This window comes from Calliphora vicina, chromosome 4, assembly GCF_958450345.1.
Source record: "Calliphora vicina chromosome 4, idCalVici1.1, whole genome shotgun sequence".
Classification (NCBI taxonomy): domain Eukaryota; kingdom Metazoa; phylum Arthropoda; class Insecta; order Diptera; family Calliphoridae; genus Calliphora; species Calliphora vicina.
In genome coordinates this window covers 33,349,185-33,368,653 of record NC_088783.1, presented here as the reverse complement: position 1 = coordinate 33,368,653, position 19,469 = coordinate 33,349,185, and the positions used below count along the sequence as shown (strand labels likewise).

At 28.8% G+C, this 19,469-nt stretch overlaps 1 protein-coding gene across 1 annotated transcript in view; it reads right to left on the bottom strand.

Annotated features, from left to right (window-relative positions):
- Positions 1 to 394: 394 nt before the first annotated feature.
- Positions 395 to 19,469, bottom strand: part of Mco1 (Multicopper oxidase 1) — a 30,462-nt gene continuing 11,387 nt past the window's right edge. Inside the window, exons 2-5 of the mRNA XM_065507391.1 lie at positions 16,742 to 17,079; positions 3,445 to 3,626; positions 1,039 to 3,387; positions 395 to 966 (exon numbers count right to left, since the gene is read on the bottom strand). Of these exons, the coding sequence (XP_065363463.1) occupies positions 553 to 966; positions 1,039 to 3,387; positions 3,445 to 3,626; positions 16,742 to 16,961 (3,165 nt within the window). The 5' untranslated portion in view covers positions 16,962 to 17,079 and the 3' untranslated portion in view covers positions 395 to 552. The remainder of the gene's footprint in view (positions 967 to 1,038; positions 3,388 to 3,444; positions 3,627 to 16,741; positions 17,080 to 19,469) is intronic.

Genomic DNA, 19,469 nt, shown 5'->3' with positions numbered 1-19,469 from the left:
AGAAAATACTAAAAAATGTGTTAATGAAAAGTTGAATAACTTTTATAATTTTCATCCGATTTGAATAATTAACGCAATGGTTTGTTAAGAACTAAATTTCCTTAATACATTGGTATAATTTTTTATAAGCTTGAAAAGCGACTAAATTCAAAAAAGTTGATAAATTTTATATTTCTTTTAGATATTCTTAACAAAAACAATACTTATAACTGACAAATGTATCAAAAGATGCACGTAATTTTAAAGCGTTATAAGTTTTCTTTCCAACCCCGTTTAAAAATTTAAAGTCGGACAGAGACTGAATGAGTTACAGATCGATAAGTTCACGGACATCACTGTGTATCTTTTCTGAGAATTTATTAAAGTACAAATTGAATTTTCTCAAAGAAAATAATTTTTTTTATGAAAATACTCTTTATTTATTCATCATTCTCATTAAAAACCTAAATTAACTTAGTTAAAACTTAACAATAATAAATTAACAATATATAGAAAATCACAGTTTTTACCAATTATGGAAATACAAAAAATTAGACTCTTTTTTTTATCAGCTTAAAATAATCTAAATACGTTTAACAATGTCACAAAAATACTAGCAATTATAGCATAGCTGTAATGGTCTCTTGCCGCTGAGTTGTTTCCATCTTCCAAAGGAGAAGATGTAGACATATCATTTGGGTTTTGTTCACCACTTTCGTTATGATCATCATCTGCAGGCATATAGTCATGGCAAGTGGGGAAATTTTTAGGAACTGGTACCATTTCATCATTGTCACCCACCTTTAGGACTAAGGCCATGCCAATTTCAGCATGAAATTCTATGTGACAATGGAATAGCCAAAAACCGGGATTATGGGCTTCGAAACGTATGATGGTGTAACCACCATCGGGTATGGTGACCGTGTCCTTGACTGGAGGTCTGACTAGATTACGTTTAAGAAGATTGTAGCGGTCAAGTTGTTTAATCTAATTTGGGGAGACAATACAAATATTAAGAAATTATACTTATTTAAGGATTATATATATATTAAAACTTACCATTTCCACCGTTACATTAGCACCCAATCTTTCCAAGCCTACCACTCGAAAAGCATTACCATGCAAATGGAAGGGATGATTGGCATCATACGTAAAGCCTTCATCTATAACAATCAGTTCTACTATGGAGTTTAAAGGCACTTGTAGCACATGATGACATTTACAAAACTCCTTGCGACAGTCTATGCCCTGTTGCTCCAAACTTGTGTCGTTGCAAAACAAAGAATCATCCACTTGATCACGTGCTGGCAGTAAAGCCACAGAGGGGAATTTCAAGGATATATGATTAAGTTGTGGTGTAAATACTCTATTTGAATTGGTGATATTGGCTTCCATGCCATAATATTGATTAGGATGAAATTCGGGATTATCCTTGCGATAAAAGTCATAGTAAACAAAGAATTTATAATCAGCAACTGGTTTTAAAGCATCCCGATCTATGCCCGGTATTTTGTCATAAATGGGTAAAGCATTTATTTCGGCTATAGTTAAGGAATCGACATGGCCGGGTCCTTGATTCATGGCATTCAATTCAATACCGGTTGGTTCATGATGATAGCCCAAATCGTCGGTTGGTTCTTCATCTTTAGCTCCATCATAATGCAATATGGCCACTTGGAAGGCAGAAGTAAATCTTTCATCACAATCCATTAAACCTTTCAAACGTATCCAATAGTTTCCTATAGGTTGATCAGCATTTACCACAAAGTCAAAACGTTCCCCGGCATAGGTAACAATGGAGCCAACATCAACAGCCTCAAAATCAAAACCATCGGAATTAAAGGCAGTTAAGGTGTGATTATCTATGGAAATCTTAATCGGACAATTAAGAAACTCGGCATTTATTATGCGGAAACGATAACGGAATCCTCGTTTGACATTATAAGTCTGGAGAGGTATAAAATGCAAGGGAACATCTCCGTCCAATGAACGTTTAGTTCTATCCAAATCTATAGCGTCGGCTAATATCTCATCGGATTTTAGGTAAGTGTCTTCTGGCTCTGTTGCTTCAGTAGTTTCCAATGTAGTTTCCTCTACACTTGGAGAGTTTTTTCTATACTGATCCAACTGAGCAAGTCTGGCTAATCGGGAAATCTCATTTTGTTGTATGCGCATATTGCTTAGATTAGAGTCATCCAAAGGATGTAAAAATACTACATCATCTTGATCTTCCGTAGTTGGGGGAGTTGCTTCATTGTTTGGATAAGTAGTGGAAGATTTTTCGCTATAAACCAAACCGGTATATGGAGTGGGCTTTGAGGCACTTATTGCACTGGTAGTACTGCTTGTTGTTGAATCTGTTTCTTCATCTGGCATATTTGATCTGGCCTGAGGTTTCTCTTCATTTTTGATTTTTTCCCAAATTGCTTTATAGAAGCGTCCTTTGCCATTAATCAGTAAATTTAAGGGTTTATTATCACCATTCGAATGATGATGAGAAGCAAACATACTAATGCCGGGAACATGTACCCAATCTTGTACTATCATTTTGTGCTCGGTCAAATCAAAATCATACAAATGCCCATGAGGTTCTTCCACTTTAGGCTTCTTCACAATTAAAGCCCCAAATACACCATCTCCTCTCTGCATGCCCGTATGAGAATGCCAAAAATGTGTACCGGAATTCTCTGCCTTAAAGGTGTAGCGAAAAGTGGAATGTGGAGATATGGGACACTGGGTGATATGAGGCACTCCATCCATATAAGGGTTCTCTTTCATATGCATACCATGCCAATGTATGGTGGTACTTTCACCCAATAAATGATTTTTCACATCGACTACTATTATATCATTTTGACAAACCTCAATGGTGGGACCAGGCATCATACGATTAACTACAGTTATGGAACGGGTTATACCATCTCCTGTTATACAATGAGGCCGTTCACAATCGGTTATATTATTGGGACAATCATAGCAAGCTTTCGATAATGTCTCATACCATTCCACCACAAATGTATAGAAACAACGTTGTGGCAGCTCTTTAGCTTGACAATCTCTATTGCAGGGATGCTTAGTATAAAACTCCTCTGTCCATATATCATCAGTTTCAATATTGACATCGTCACTGCGATATGAATTTCTTGCCATTGTAGAGGAATTGCAATATTGGCAACAGCTATCAGTATAAATTAATTCAGGTGGACAGTTTTTGTTTAAGGGCGGGCAGGATTTTTTATATGAATTTATCATGGGTTGTCCATTCGGCAGCAGAGCACATTCGTTTAAAGTGCAGTCATCTGCGTTATGCCAAGTCTGTCCCACATTGTAAACTTGATCTTTAAAACGGCATTTGGTACGCACACACTCTCCACAACAGGAACCCTCTTTGGGCCGTACTTCTGAATCCTAGAAAGAAACAATTCAATTAATTTTAAATTACCTAAAGTTACAAGAAAAACTTACTATATCACAGTAGAAATCTCCACAGTTATCCTTCCTTATCACTTCTTGTGGTTCACCTTGTTTGTTCAACTCACAAGAGTGCAGGGCACAGGCATCTTGTGGTGAAATCCATATTGATCCTATGGTTTTGAATTCTGTTATGCTGTTTATTTCAACGACACAATGTTCTGCGGGGCTTTTTTCTGCAAATAAAGATGTGTTGGAAATACTTTTAATCATGTGAATTATACATTTGCTACAGATTTTTTAATGTAAAATTAGAATGGTATATTCGGCTGTGCAGAATCATATAACTAGAATTTGCTAAGAAAAAATTAACTTGAATTTGATGTCAAAGTTGAAAGTTTTGAGAAATTCAATACATTTAACTATAATTGACCTAAAATATTTTCGTTTTTTGGGTGTGTTTGATCCAAATTAATAGTCTCGGTTTCTCAGAAAGTATTTTGAAATGTTTTTGGTTGAGGGCAACATAATGTTGATCATTTTAGTTTCCACTTGAATACATAGACCAATATTTAGCACTATTTTTTAAAAAAAGTGGTAAGGTATGCAAAATGTATTATGTTTTCTTTTAAACATGATGATCTGAGGATGAAATTATAATTTTAACGGATTCTGAAATAGTAGTAGAAATACTACTTTTCTAAAAATTTCGAAATTCAAATCTTTTGTATGTAAATTTTTATTGTTCTTAAAATTAATAATAAAACGATTTGATATTTAAATTTCTTAAAAAGTAGTATTATTAGCTACTATTTTAAAAATTTTTGTAATTTTAAGAAAATTCTTACAGAAATCTAATAAATATGAAAAAACTATTTTAAAAACATATTTAATTGTCAATTTTAAAATAGTACTAGAAATACTACTTTTTGAAAAAAAGTATTAAATTTACTACTTTTTAGTTAACATAAAAAAATTTATTTTAATACGATAATTTTTCTATAAATTTGGTTTAAAAAGTTGTAAATTATTTAGTACTTTTTTTAAAAAAAGTAGTAAATTATGGGAAATTTGGTCTGGTATCAAAATACATGGTGATGTGTTGTTGAAAATATAAATTTTAACAAATATCAAAGTTGTAGTAGAAATACTACTTTTTTAAAAAATTTCGAAATTTAATACTTTTTTATGTAAAAAATTATTGCTCTTTAAATTAATGATAGGACGATATAATTTTTGATTTAAAATTCTTCTTATTGACACAATTTGAAAAAATTTTGAAAATTTTTATGGTAATATAAAAATATAATTTTCAATTTGAAAATAATACTAGAAATATATTTTTTTTAAAGTATAAAATTTAATAATTTACTTTTTAATTTAATAATTTGTTTCAAAAATAGTGAATTATTTAGTACTTTTTTAAAAAAGTAGTATATTATAAAAATTAAGTATGATATGTTTTTAATGTTAATAATGTGTTTTTAAAAATATAAATTTTAATCAAATTAAAAATAGTAGTAGAAATACTACTTTTTAAAAAAATTTTAAATTTAATACATTTGTGTAGAATACTATTATTCTCAAAATTTATTCTAACACGATATAATATTTTGTAACAATTTCCCAAAAAGTGCTGAAATATTTGCTACTTTTTTACAAAAAGTAGTAAATTTAGATAAATTTTTGTGGGAATAGTTTTAGCACGGAAGAGTGATTTTAGAAACAAGTATATTTTAAAATTTTAAAATAGTAGTAGAAATACATATTACTTTTATACAAAAAATCGAAATTCAATATTTTTTATGTATAATATTATTGTTCTTAAAACTAACTATAATTTTTTTTAAGTATAAAATTTACTAATTTGGTAAATATTATGATTAGTGAAAAAATGTACTTGAATATGACAATAATATATCTAAAAATTTTGTTTCAAAAGTAGTAAATTATTTAGTACTTTTTTTAAAAAGTAGTAAATTATGAAAATTTAGTTGATATCTTTTTAGTGTTAATGACGTGTTTTTAAAAATATTGGCCCATAGTCAAACGCTAAAGTCGGTTCTTTTTAAAAACAACTTTAAATTAAAAATTCGCTTTGTATTATTTCCCAACTATAGTCAAAATTAAAGTATGTTTTAAATTGAACCGACTTTAACTGGTTCCCACCTCAAATGTAGAAAATGTTTTCATACAATATACAACAAAATACAGGCACCGCTGAACAGCTGACATAGAAAATTAAAACAAAAACCAAAAAGGGAAACAATAAAAGTAACCGGGACAACTAAAGAAAAAAAGTTTTTTGTGGTGGAAAAATTAAAAGATAAGATTAGTATCATATTTAGAATATTTTGGTAATCATTTTATTGATAACTGTTCAATAATTGCAAAATCTCTGCCATTTTCTTGTAACTTAATTTTTTTACATTTTGCCAAACTTTTTTACATGGCGAAGAAAAGCTGATGCTGTTGTTAAATGTTAATAACAGCTTCAGCTTGTTTTATATTTACAGTCGACTTTAACGTCAAAAATATACTTTAACTTGTCTATGGTAGACCTAAAGTCCACTTTTAAGTAAAGACGACTTTATTTCTATTAAAATATACTTTATTTCTGACTATGATTATGGGCCATTAATTTTATTAAAAATTAAAAATAGTACTAGAAATACTACTTTTTAAAAAAAAATTAAATTTAATACTTTTTGTGTAGAATATTATTGTTCGTAGAATTTATTCTAATACGATATAATTTTTTGTAACAATTTGCCAAAAAGTTCTAAAATATCTGCTACTATTTTACAAAAAATAGTAAATTTAGGTAAATTTTTGTCGGAGTAGTTTTAGCACAGAAGAGTGATTTTAGAAACAAGTGTATTTTAAAATTTGAAAATAGTAATAGAAATACTACTTTTTATAAAAGTATACTTTTTTGTATAGAATTAACAAAATTTACTTTAAGATGACGATAGTTTTTACTTATTAGTGAAACGTACTCGTTCAGTTAAGGGACCAAGTCGTTCACAAAAGATTTTGTCTGAATAAATATTAGTATTCTTCGTTGTAGTGAAGATGATTTGTCGACCTATAATCTGTATCAGCTTACTTCATAAACATCAACAGAACCATACAGACAGTAGGTTACATTTGGCAAAGTTTCAGATAATTAACACTAGAACTAGTTCTCATGGGCTGCTGATGGGATATACTACAATATTTATACATATTTGTAGGTATTATGAAATTCAACTAAAATTTAACAAATTAGTAAGAACGTGCAATTCTGTTAATATTACTCACATACCTAACAAAAAAATATACATTTGAAATAAGAATTTTTAAAATTCCCATTAACTGACGGCAATTACTTTGCACTTTAAATCCGTTTAGCAAATAATACCATCAAAAACAACTTGAAATTAGAACGTTCTCGTCAACAGCTTCAACTCGTTCATATGCAAGTATTTATGTATAACAAATGATCCATACAATTGAACTGAAATAAAAACCCAAACAAATTGGAATTCCCTCAATTACAACGTAGGATTTAATTACCATTCACAAAGTCCCCTTCATCTTGAGACACTAGGAATTCACATACACATGAGTCACGTTAATTTAATTGTACTTAAATTCTTTAATGCTTAAGTCCGCTTAAATGTTGTGCTAAATATAGTTGCGTGCTTATAAGTTTAAATTAAAAAAAAAACATATCAAAATCTTGCATTTAATTTATATTGGCACTAAACAACTTTATCAGATTATCCGGTCGGTTAATTGTTTGCAGTTGTAAAATGAGACAATTTTTATGAGTTATTGTTTTAGGGTCATAAATGCCATGTGATTGTTATTATTAAGTAAATTATTAACAAATAAAATTCTTTAACAAAAAAAAATATATCTACTTAATCCGGTTAATAATACTTATGTGCATAAGTAAACGGTTTGAAAAATTATATGTTAAAATACTTATTTTTTTGTTAACATTTATCATGGCATGCTGTCAAATGAAGTTGTTTAAATGTGAAAATACGTTTACTTGTTCATGTTCATTATCATCATTTATACATTATTGTCAGTATTAATTATAATTTTGTGTTGCAATACAGAAGCTTAAGCCAACAACACGTAAATAAGTGTTAAATTCTTTGTAAAGTAATAATTTTGCAATATATTTTTTTTTTTACTTCAAGGGAAGTTTGTCATGCTGAATAAGAATTTTGTAAGAAATTAATTATATAGAATTAAAGCTTCTTTTGAAAGTTGTCAGCACTTTTTCTGAGGAAAGTAGTCAAAGACACAAATCGAACTTGCAATCCGCAGACAGATAGACTAGTAAATATACATACTTGGGGGATTCACACGGCCTGCTATAAAGTCATATTGTCCTAATATAATATATTATATAGTTTAAACAAATTGTTGTTTGACAAATTTGAATACAAAATGTCAGCAATAATTATTTATTAGTGTATCTTAAAATACTTTGGATATGGCTAAGTCATGAGTTCTGGGTACTTTTTCTAATTCGTTTAGAAAAGGAAAAAACCCTAATATTTAAATTAAATTTAGCTAAAGACTCATTTTGTTTCAATTTATTATTTCAGTTTATTTTTTTATTTTGTCATAGAAATTCTCATGAAAATGTTTAACTAAAGAAACGGGGTTAAGTACATAGGATAGGGTTATGAATGATTTAGGGGGTAAATTCTGATCACTGAAATGAGAGACCAGGACTCATGCAGAAGTAGAATTGTTTCACGAGCTATATGGAATGTGGCACCATCTTATTGAAACCACATGTCGTCCATATCTATATCATTCAATTTAGGCTGACTGAATTCTGTTAGCATGTGCCGATATCGAGCAAGAGTAACAGTCAGTACTTGACTCGACTCAATTGCGAAGAAGTATGATCCAATGATGACTGCAGTACTAAATCTGATCAAAAGTGAGAGATTGTTTATTAATTGTTGTTCGACAATCAAGGATATTTTTTAAAACTAATTTAAACAGTGAACTGAGAGCTGATACAGAACTCTTTATGACTAGCTTCGTGTCACCGGAGAATTGGATTTAAATTAATTAACACAAATTTCCCACAGGCATTTAATACAAATTCATAAGGATCTAATTTATATATTGGGTGTATGACCTAAAAATTTGGGATTTTTAAAAGTTATTTTGAAACATTTGCACAACATAAATTTATTCAAAGTGTTGGCCATTGTTAGCTATGACATTTTCCCATTTTTCTGGCAACATATGGATTTCGAGCCAAACGAACTGCACATCTTTTAAGGTTAATAACGAATCATGACAATAACGGATACTCTGTTCTAAGGTGAAGTGTATCCCAGAGAGAGCGCTATGCATCGATCGAAACAAATAGTATTCGGACGGGGAAAAGTCTTGACTATAGGACGAGTGAGGCAACACTTATCAACCACTTCATTCTAAATAGTTTTTAATAGGCATTGCATAATGTGGCCGAGCGTTGTCATGATGGAATATTACGATTTCATGTCTTGTCGCATAATCTGGGAGATTTTCGTCAAATGTTCGCTTCAAACGAATCAGTTGCTTTCGGTGCAGGTTTCATGGTACTCAATTTCCTGCTTTTGGATGATTCCTTATGCTCGCAAATGTTTTGAAATTGCTGCTTGAGTAGCTCCAAATGGTTTTTGCAAGCTCTTGTTGAGTTTGACAACAATCTTCATGGAGTAATGCCTTCAATTCTTGGTCTTCAATCTTTTTTGGCTGGCCTGGGTGATCTTTGCCTTCCGTGTCAAAATCACCACTTCTGAACCGCACAAAACATCTCTCTAAAAGCTAATAACGATTCTTTGGTACAAAAAAAGCATGATAACGACTTATGTAAGTCTCTAAAAGCAATGGATTATTGGAGTCCTTACGCATAACTAGTGATTTCAGTGAAATCACAGTAATGACTTATTTAATTAAGATTCAAATAATGTGTTAAAATACCAATGTAGAAGTAATATTTTTCAGTGTTAATCTTGGTGATTTTTTTTAATAATTAACATGTATTAAGCAGATGGCACATTAACTACCAATTAAATTCTGTGTGAATTACCACAGTGCGTGTGATTCACACCAATATGCTATTAAGAAATTTTGTAAAGTACAGAATGTAAACCTCTAGATGGTATTAAATGTCTGCATACAAAATCGTAAGTTCAACTACCTGAAGTGGATCAGTAAATAAAAGCCTTGAATAGTTAACCGGACAACTGCTGGCTGCTGTGGCGCCATACAAATGTTAAAAGACATAGTAGTTTTAGTTTAGATTTTAAATTTAACTGGTTGTATTTTAGCACTAAACTATACATGGCTTTTTAAACATTTATAGACATTCAACATAGTTCTAGGCAGCTGCGAACAAAACTAGCATTTGTCTTAAATGATGAAATGTATACGTGTTATTATACTCCTCACATACATATCATTGGAAATTGGATAAAAACGAGTTTTTTAATAAATATTTATTTGGAAAGAGGACAACAGTTAAAAATATGATAAAGTATATTTTTTTAAAGTTCCACAATAAAGTTTTTTAATATCCTACATCTCCAACAAAATTTCCCATTGTGGTATGTTATTTGATTCAGAACCCTTCACCAGTTGAATAAACCTTAACCTTGAACCTTATATTGAAGATAATTTTTGAACCATTGATCTTTCATTTCATATTCACACAAATGACCTAATAACATGATAAAATTCAGCACAAGTTAGTTCTACATATTCTACAATATTTCCTTAATATATTCATACTCAAATTCTATTATGATTGATTGCCTAGATCGGTAACGATTGATTCATAATTGAGCTCAGATCGCAGTGAATATTGGTTAAGTCATGTCCTAGATAAGTATTTTCTATTTAATCAAATATTAAAATATATTTGTTGTAATTATGAGCAAAATATTAAAAAATTTTAACAAAGTAAATTTTATGAATTTTTTTCTGTACACCAACTACATTAAATTCAAAAGAAATTAAAACGATCTTTAATTTTTTCACATTTTAAATTTTCTGTTGAACTGAATGGAATTTTTGATTTGCTCATCTTTGTTGTTTGTGTTGGCATAATAATTAATGTTAACTAACTGCCACTGCTACTTAACTGCTAAGTATTTGTTAAATATATGGATGGGATCCCAATAAAACAACTTCATCATCACATCACATTTTTAACCCACACTTTTGTGGCAGTTTGAACATGTGAATTAATTATTTAAATCTACTTGCAAAAGTACGTTATATTATGTTTTATTAGGCATTTGCAAAATTTACGATAACTAGATTTAAAAATGTAGCGTATTAACTCATTACTTTCGATGACTAGGAGAATATTTTCTGATCTATACATTGTCCCAACTACTGGGTATTGGATGTAATGGTTTCGAAAGGAACTGCTGGGATCAGAACTAGGGGAAGAGCTTTGTCTGCTCTATCGGTTATTGAAGTGAAGTGTATTATTAGCTTTATAACGAGTTGATTCAACTTTCGGAATTATGCTCGCGGCGCACAATGGGGGAAATTAAAAAAAAGTGGAAATAAATCAGTTACTTCTAAACCGATAGTCTGATTTTAATTATAAGTGGGGCGCTATATTTTTCTGAAAAGTAAGATTTTGGAAAGTAGTACAGAAGAAAAATAATTTCAAAATTTCTATTAATGCGAGGTCCAGAGCCATTCGAAATAGACCTATATTTTATATAAATTTCAAATTATGCTAAATTTTCTCTAATCGCATAGCTGATTTCATATAATTGAAACCTCTTTTGCATGACCCAATATGTTCCTAAATATTTTACATAGATAGCCAGAGATATCTAAAAAATATAATTTTTGGGATTTTTGAAAAGTTTTTTGGGAATTGTGGGATTGTCAAAAACAGTTCACTATTTTCTTTTTCACTTTTGTATTTTCATAAAGAATTTCTCTATATGTTTAAAATTTCATCAAAAACTATTCATACACAAAACTTTTATTTTGTCAATTCACAAGGTCTCTCTCTTATCATGTCATATTGTCATAATGTCCTAATATTTCACAATGGTTTTTATTGTTTTTCAAGTAAAAAATGTCCTAAAATAATAGTATTCTGTATGCTATGTTTATTATGTTATCGAAACCAACCATTAGAGACCTTCGCCGAATGCCTAAGTGTCGGTTAAGCCGAGCTGCCGATTCGAGATATATTAAGACATTATGACAATATGACTGATAAGAGACCTTGTGAATTGACCAATTGTATTTTAAAAACTTAAATTTTCTAAAAAAAAAGTTGTTATTCCCATATTTTTTTAAAAAAGGTCTTCTATCAATGTTTTAATTCTTAAAAATTTTATAAATTTTTGAAAAGAAGGCACAATTTCCGATACTCAAATTTATGGATTCATTACTTGCGATGAAAAATGGATTCATTACAATAACCCGAAGCATAAGAGATCGTATATGAAGCCCGGCCATATATGAAACCTGCCGAATCGACACCAAAGCCAAATATCCATGGCGCTAAAGTGGGAGCACCAATCTGACCAGACCATCACAGGGATTGGCCGATGACAATCACTCGGCCACATGTTGCAATAACTGTTAAAAAGTATTTAGAATGAAGTGATTGGGAAGTTTTGCCTCAACCACTTTATAGTCCAGACCGTGCCCTTCCGACTACTATTTCTTTCGATCGATGCAGAACACTCTCTCTGGGATACGCTTCATTTTGGAACAGAGTATCCGAAATTGGCTTTATTCGTTCATGGCCTCAAAAGAGGAGCAGTTCTCTGGGCTCGGAATCCATATGTTGCCAGAAAGATTTTCTAGGAAGCCAAGAAATAATCTTGAATACTACTCTGCTACGCCTGTGTGAGGTTAATTAGATCGGCTAGTTAGAATTGGCAGATTAATTACAGCAGCAGGAAATTTATTGCAACAGACAAGTCACCTATGCCGACTATATGTAAATAGTTATTTTAGTTATTTACACTCGCATTGTTTGATTTAAGTGACAGCGACATATATCGAGACAAACACATGTGATTGATGGGCAAATAGACAGACAGAGAGAGAGACATAGGAACCGACAGATGTCATTGTCTTATTCAATACAAAATCATCATTATGCATGGATAAACAATAATTATTTATTTATTGTTATTTTTTCCAACGTTTTTTTTATTTTTTTGTCACTCCCTCCATCATTTATACAATTCACAAATAATTTATTAACTAAATAAAATAAATGTATTTAAAAATGTTTTTTATTTATTGCAAAGAACAGAACACATGTAAGCAATTAAAAAAGCGAAATCACAAATGTTTAAATGCCGCGTAATTATGGTCAAATCTTAAAGATGGCAATTAAATATTTATTAAATTAATTATGAAAATTAATAATACAGAAAAAGCTATTAAATATTTTTTTTACAATCTTTTAATTTTTATAAACTTTAAGTACTAAGTACTGACTAATACTTGAATTCAATTAACTTTTCATTCTTTCCCCTTTTTAATTGTATCAATTTCATTTTTATTTTTTAATTCTATTATTATTATCATTACTATTGCTATGATAATGTTAATGTGCTGCCGCTTTTATTGTTGCTGCTGCTATTTATTACTCGCCGTCGTCTAGCACGTGTTTTAATCATAATCAAACACCTGTTTGTAGATGCTATCCATCCATTCATCCACTACAGCAAAGTGCAGTGCAGTCGTTCGTTCACCACCGTTCGTTGCATATTAATTGTTCAATTATTATGAAGAGAATTTTTCATGATTAAATTGTACTCGTTGTACAATAATACACATTTCAATATAAATTCACATGGGTGTGGGAATTCAAACATTGTTTATTTTTATATTTTTTTTTGTTTTTAAATTTTTGTAGTAAATTTTGTTGCTGCTGATTTTTATTAACATTTTTATGAACGCAACTAATTTGGTTAGATTTTATTTTTACTATATATTTATAGTAAGTAATTATAATTTGTGTAATGTCAAGGTCAATTTAAATGAGGTGGTCAAGTTTAGTTAATTTGTTGTAGAATCATTGGTAAAGACAACATTTCATAGCCAACAACAAATTGTTTAAGGAACATTAGTTGGGTGTATAGAATGTATCAATATTTTCAATACTATTGGACAATAATAATAGGAGTGCTCTCTATATTTGGCAGTGCAGAATATTATATACCCTTCAGATTTTTTTAGAAATCATTTCCAATTGCTCATACCTTAACACATCTGTTGGCGTCGGAAAGTTATAAAGTTCTGTCAGTCACTATTCAGGTTTTCAAATCTGAAGAAATGGCTCTGCGGAAATAGATTTGTCTCCAATGATGAAATCGTCTCACAAACAAATATGTATTTTGATGACCTCGACCAACCTTTTTTTTTGAAAGGGATAACAAAATTGGAGAAACGTTGGATAATGTGTATAGAGCTCTAAGAAAACTATGCTAAAAAATAAAATGATTTTTATCCACAAATGGCTGAGCTATAATGAAAAACCCGTGACAACCTCGATTTTTTGCCTATTTTTGATTTATATCTGGATTACTAAGTCATTAATATAGACAATATGGATATCTAATGATAGATATTTCAAAGTCCATTGCAACGATCTACAATGGGTCAAAATTGGAAAAAAAATTTTTAACCCGAATTTTTTTCTTGAAAAAAATATTTGTGTCATAAATTCAAATTCTTTAAAAAAAAATTGCAAAAAACTATTTCCAAAAAAAAAATTCGAAACAAAAATTTTTAAATTAATTTTGAAAACAATATAAAAAAGAAAATTAATTTTGTTTACCTAAAATTTTATTTTAAAGTATAATTTGGTGAAGGGTATATAAGATTCGGCTCTCTTACTTGTTTATATTAAAGAAGAAAATAAAATAAAAACTTAACCTTTGAAAAATTATTATTTATTTGTTCTAAATATTTTTTTTTAATTGTTAATAGTTATTGAGACTGTTCGTGACAAGTTTTCTGTAAAACAAGTTCAGTAAGGACGAATGTAACACTTGAAGTTTTATTATTAACTTGAATATTTCATCCGCCTACAGTCTGGTCATTTATATGATAAGAATGAAAAACAAGTACATACTTGAAACTATTTATATTAATAATAAATGTATATGGGGGATTTCATGTCAAGTGAACCAACTGTCTTCCTTTCGATTCTAAAAGGTCTAAGCGACTAAACACCTCTAAAAGGAATGGTCCTAAGCTTTCTTCTGAGCAAAAAAAAAGAATTAAAAAGGGTCCATTATGGCAAAAAAAAGTTAGAATTTGACAAAATAAAATTAGAAATTTTATGTTTTGAGTTACAAAATATTTTGATAGATCTCCCACTCCCATCCCACTAAGCGTCCAAAACGGTCTTCAAGGAAAAGACCTAAGCTTTCTTTTGAGCAACAAAAAAAAAATAATAAAAAAGGTTCCATTTTGAAAAAAATCAACAAAGTTTTTGATTTTGCAAAAAAATCAAAAATTTTATGTTTTGAGTTACAAAACAATTATTTTGATAACTAGCATTTCACTAAGCGATCAAATAGGTCTTCAAGGAAAATATCTAAGCATTCTTTTGAGAAAAAGGGCCCATTTTGAAAAAAAAGTAAAAAAAAGTTTTTGATTTCGGAAAAAATTTATAAAATTTTTTATTTTTTTTCGAAAGATTGAAGAAATAGCTTTCTAAACTATTTGGGACAAATTTTGCTAAGAACAATAGGTAATAAGTTGCAAGGATGAATGTCAATGAATGAATGGGCCAAAATGTCAAATTTGAACCCCTTTAATATAGAGAGTTCTTGACCGATCTTTGTGAAAAATTTTGTCCGATGACATGAAATCCCCCATATTTTAATTATAATTATATATTAATTAATGTTGATTTTTATATTTAAAATCAAATTCAGTTTCATCTCCATTTATAACGAATTAATTTATAAGTTAATTTTACTGAGAATTAATATTTTATAGTATTCATTTGTTACTGAATCATAAAATTTTTCTTTAATTCAAATCCATTCCAAATAACTTAATTAAATGTATTGAATCATCAAATATTTCTCCAAATCAAATTCATTCAAAATAAGCTTTTTATATTTACATTATAAAAAAACACAAACAACTATTTTTTAATTTAATTTTGATAAAATTTTAATTAACAGAAGTTTAATCATTCAAAGGTTGAATGAATACTATTATGTATAAATTACATTATGAATTAATTAAAATATGAATGAAATTCTATACAAATAAAAGGTTTTGAATGAAGCTAAATTATTAGATTTTTTGGGAAAAAATTAATGAAATAATTACAGACATATTTAAACTATAAATTAATATTTTAATGAATGAAGCTCAATTAGAATTTATTAATTCAAAACTATGGTAATTGGTTTAATAGGAAGAAGTTCTGCAAGGTAGTAACCATTAACTGGTAAAATTCCATAATATGTAACACTATTGAATTCGTTAAGCAAAAATTAGAACCGATAACATTCTATGAGATATATTCAGCGTTTTATTGATTGACCACTTAGGACTAGTGAAATTACTCTGCCTTGTGACTAGGGTTGTCAATAATTCGTTTTATTTCAATCGAGGTGATCGTTTAATTTTTTTAAATATTTGGCTAGCAGCATTATTCATCCAAAAGCAGGGAAATTGGCCAGAAAATCGATTTTTATAAAATTTTAAATTTTTCATTAAAAAAAAGTTTTGTCCAAATGTTGTTTTAATAAACTTTTTAATCGACAATTATTGATCAAATATTTTTTTATTCTAAATGGAAAAATATTATTCATTCGTATAAAACATATATTTTTTCTTCGATTATTTAAATAATTTTTATTCGAATGACAGCCTTAGTGTTGACACATTTTCGGTAGTCATGTAAACCGATCCATAGCCGTCCTATGAACTAAGAATGCATGAGCAACAATTTTAAATAAACTTCAAAACTTTTGATTAATAAAACACTCATTAATGTATTAAAAAGTGTTTAAAATAATATTGTTGCTTTATATCCGGTTGTATTTATATGACAATTAAAGTTTTTCAAATTTATTTTTAACAAAACTCTGGTCACCTTTTTCAAACTTACAGTTCAAATATTGAAATTAATACAATAATACGCTCATACAAACCTTAACAAACAAACAAATATGTAAGTAATTGAAGAGTAAAATAAATTAAAAATTAATTAATTTTTAATAGACCATCAATAAATAAATAAATACTCGTACATACTTAGTAGTTAATAAAAAATACACACGATTAAATGAATGCCATAAAAATATCTCACCTGTTTTATTAAGTAACGACAAAATGTTTGACGTTGTGCTTTGACCGCCAGTCTGCAGCGGCTGCTGAGCCAGCAATAATCCCACCAAGAGTAGAGCATTCACAAAACCGGTTACTCGACTCTGGCAGCGAGTATGAATGCATTTTCGAATTGTTGGTACCAACATGAAGTTGCCAAATGGAATATTTTGTTTATTTTGATTTCCTTTTAACAAAAACATACTGACATAATTAACAAAATAATTTGTATAATTAAAACAGAAATAAAAACAGCAATTGACAGCTAAATGACTTTTAATTTTGGTTGGTTTTTTTGTGTCTTTGTAAAGATTTATCAAACTGCAAAGAAATAATAAAAAAAACAAGAAATATAGAGATTAATTTACTTTTGTATTTAGTCTATATTTTTTTGTTATGATGATTAAGATAATATTTCTTTTTTTGTTTGTGAAAGAAAAAAATTCCAGTCTGTGTGTGTTTTTAGCAAAAATCCCTAAATAATTAATAATAAAATGCTTCAATCTGTCAAACTCTATTGTTTTGAATTTGTATATTGTCACGTATGCCAGTTTAAGATAAATAAATAAACAAACAAATAAGTGGATACGTCATAAGTAGTCAGATTTAAATATTTATTTGTTTAAAAAACCCCTTTGATTGAGATTTAAAATGAATTAATTTTATTATGTTTGTTTTTTAATTTTTTTTTTTGGGAGGTTGTACCTTTTAAAATAGATTGGTCGTTGCGTTTGCTACAGATGGTTAGTATTTGTGGCATAATTTGAGATTTTTAAAGAATATTTGACTCTTTTGGCGCATATTTTAACTTTTTACATTTTTATCTAAGGTGTATGAATGAAAGGAAAAATATTTTCATTTAGCTTGGATTAGATTTTAATTAATATAAATTTACTCCTCAATCAATTCGTCACAGTAATGAAAGAAATTTTGTTTTCGTCTTTAAGTATTAAAAGAATTTTATAAATTTCAAACGAAATTCTTTGAACATTTGAAATTTTGCCATAAAAATTATATGAAAAAATAAAAAAAAATTGTGATTTATAATAACCTAGTTCGTCACATATTCGTTTGATGACGAATCGTTCGTTTAGAAATTCATTAATTTTAAAAATTAAAAAATGTCAGCAATTCATTCCATTAAACCATTCCCAAACAAAGCTTCAAAAGAATTAATTCTTAATTCAATTTTCAAAATGAAATTAAATTATATCTCTTATATATTATGAATTAATTATTTCGTAGTGAATTCCTTAGTACATACTTCAAACACGATGTGTTCATTCCTTTTTCAAAATTAAAAGATTTGACTTATTTTTCTATTAAACAAATATTTTTTAGCATTTAATTTTTTCTTTGAATAGAATTTATTCATTATTTAATTAATTCCAAATATAATTATTACATTTTTGTTAATTCAAAACAAAAACAAAAATTAAACAAATTCAAAGGTTGAATTAATTTTATTACGAATTAAGTCCATTAGGAGTTAATTTAACAATAAATGAATTCGATTCAAATTAAAGTCTTCAAAATTAAGCTATAGAACTGTTGACTGGGAATGATTTTCTGACATTTTCAATTCTGATTAATATTAAGTTTGAAATAAATTAATTAATTCAAAGCACTGCTCTCATACAAATATTTGTATATTTTGAGTAAATTTTTGGTTTGAGATTTTTTCTAGTTTCCGCTCTATGTGTATTTCTCTAAGGTATAGATTTTCATTTCAATTAAATTGAATTTATTCATTGTTGATGCAATTTACAATATAATTCATTCAATATTTAAACGATTAAATTTATATTAATTCAAATCTAATCTAAATTGAATTAAATATTTAATTTTATAAAGCTAATTTGTAATAGATTTGAATTAAGAAAAAATTTAATGATTGAATTTAAAATTAATTCTGTAGAGAGCGTGCCCCGTTTGGCTAATTGGTAGTCTGATAGTCTAGTCAGTTGAGGGTTTGAATCTAGCCTGCTTTGCTCTGTAAATTAAGTAGAATATAAAAAATAGTCAGGTGATCAATTTCGAAAATTAAACGATTCTGGGCTAGATTTTGTTGGAAATTGATCGATTTCAAAATGTTCGAAATACCTGTATAATTTTACAATGAATAAATTCTGAAAATAATGAATTCAATACAAACATTAAATTATACGATATTGCCAACTATAGAGCATTTCAATTAACAGTTTTATTGCAAAATTGTGGTTTCGTATATGATTAGTAGGGTGTCCTCATTTTTATGAAGGAAAAATATAGTGTCGGCGCGCCGGGGAGATTTAGCCAAACGGTTTTTACCATTTCCAGTTGTATTTGAGAAATTGGGTGTATGACTTAAAAATGCGGGATTTACAATAGATGGCTTATCTTTTGATCGCTGTTTTTGTTTTTAATAACTTATATGTCATTTTGAAGGGTACATGTCTGTCATTTTTTATAGTGCAAACAACAAAGTTTTTTTTGCTTCGAAAATGTCGAACAAAGCGTCATATGCGGGATGTTTTGCTTTACTTCTTTAATTTAAAAAAACAGTGAAGCTGAAGCACACAGACTGCTCACCAAAGCTTATGATGGAGAGATGGTTTGTTCGGATCAGAAGTGGTGATTTTGACACGGAGGAAAAAGGCCAAGGCCGGCCAAAAAACACTGAAGACCAAAAATTGGAGGCATTACTCCATAAAGATTGTTGTAAAACTCAG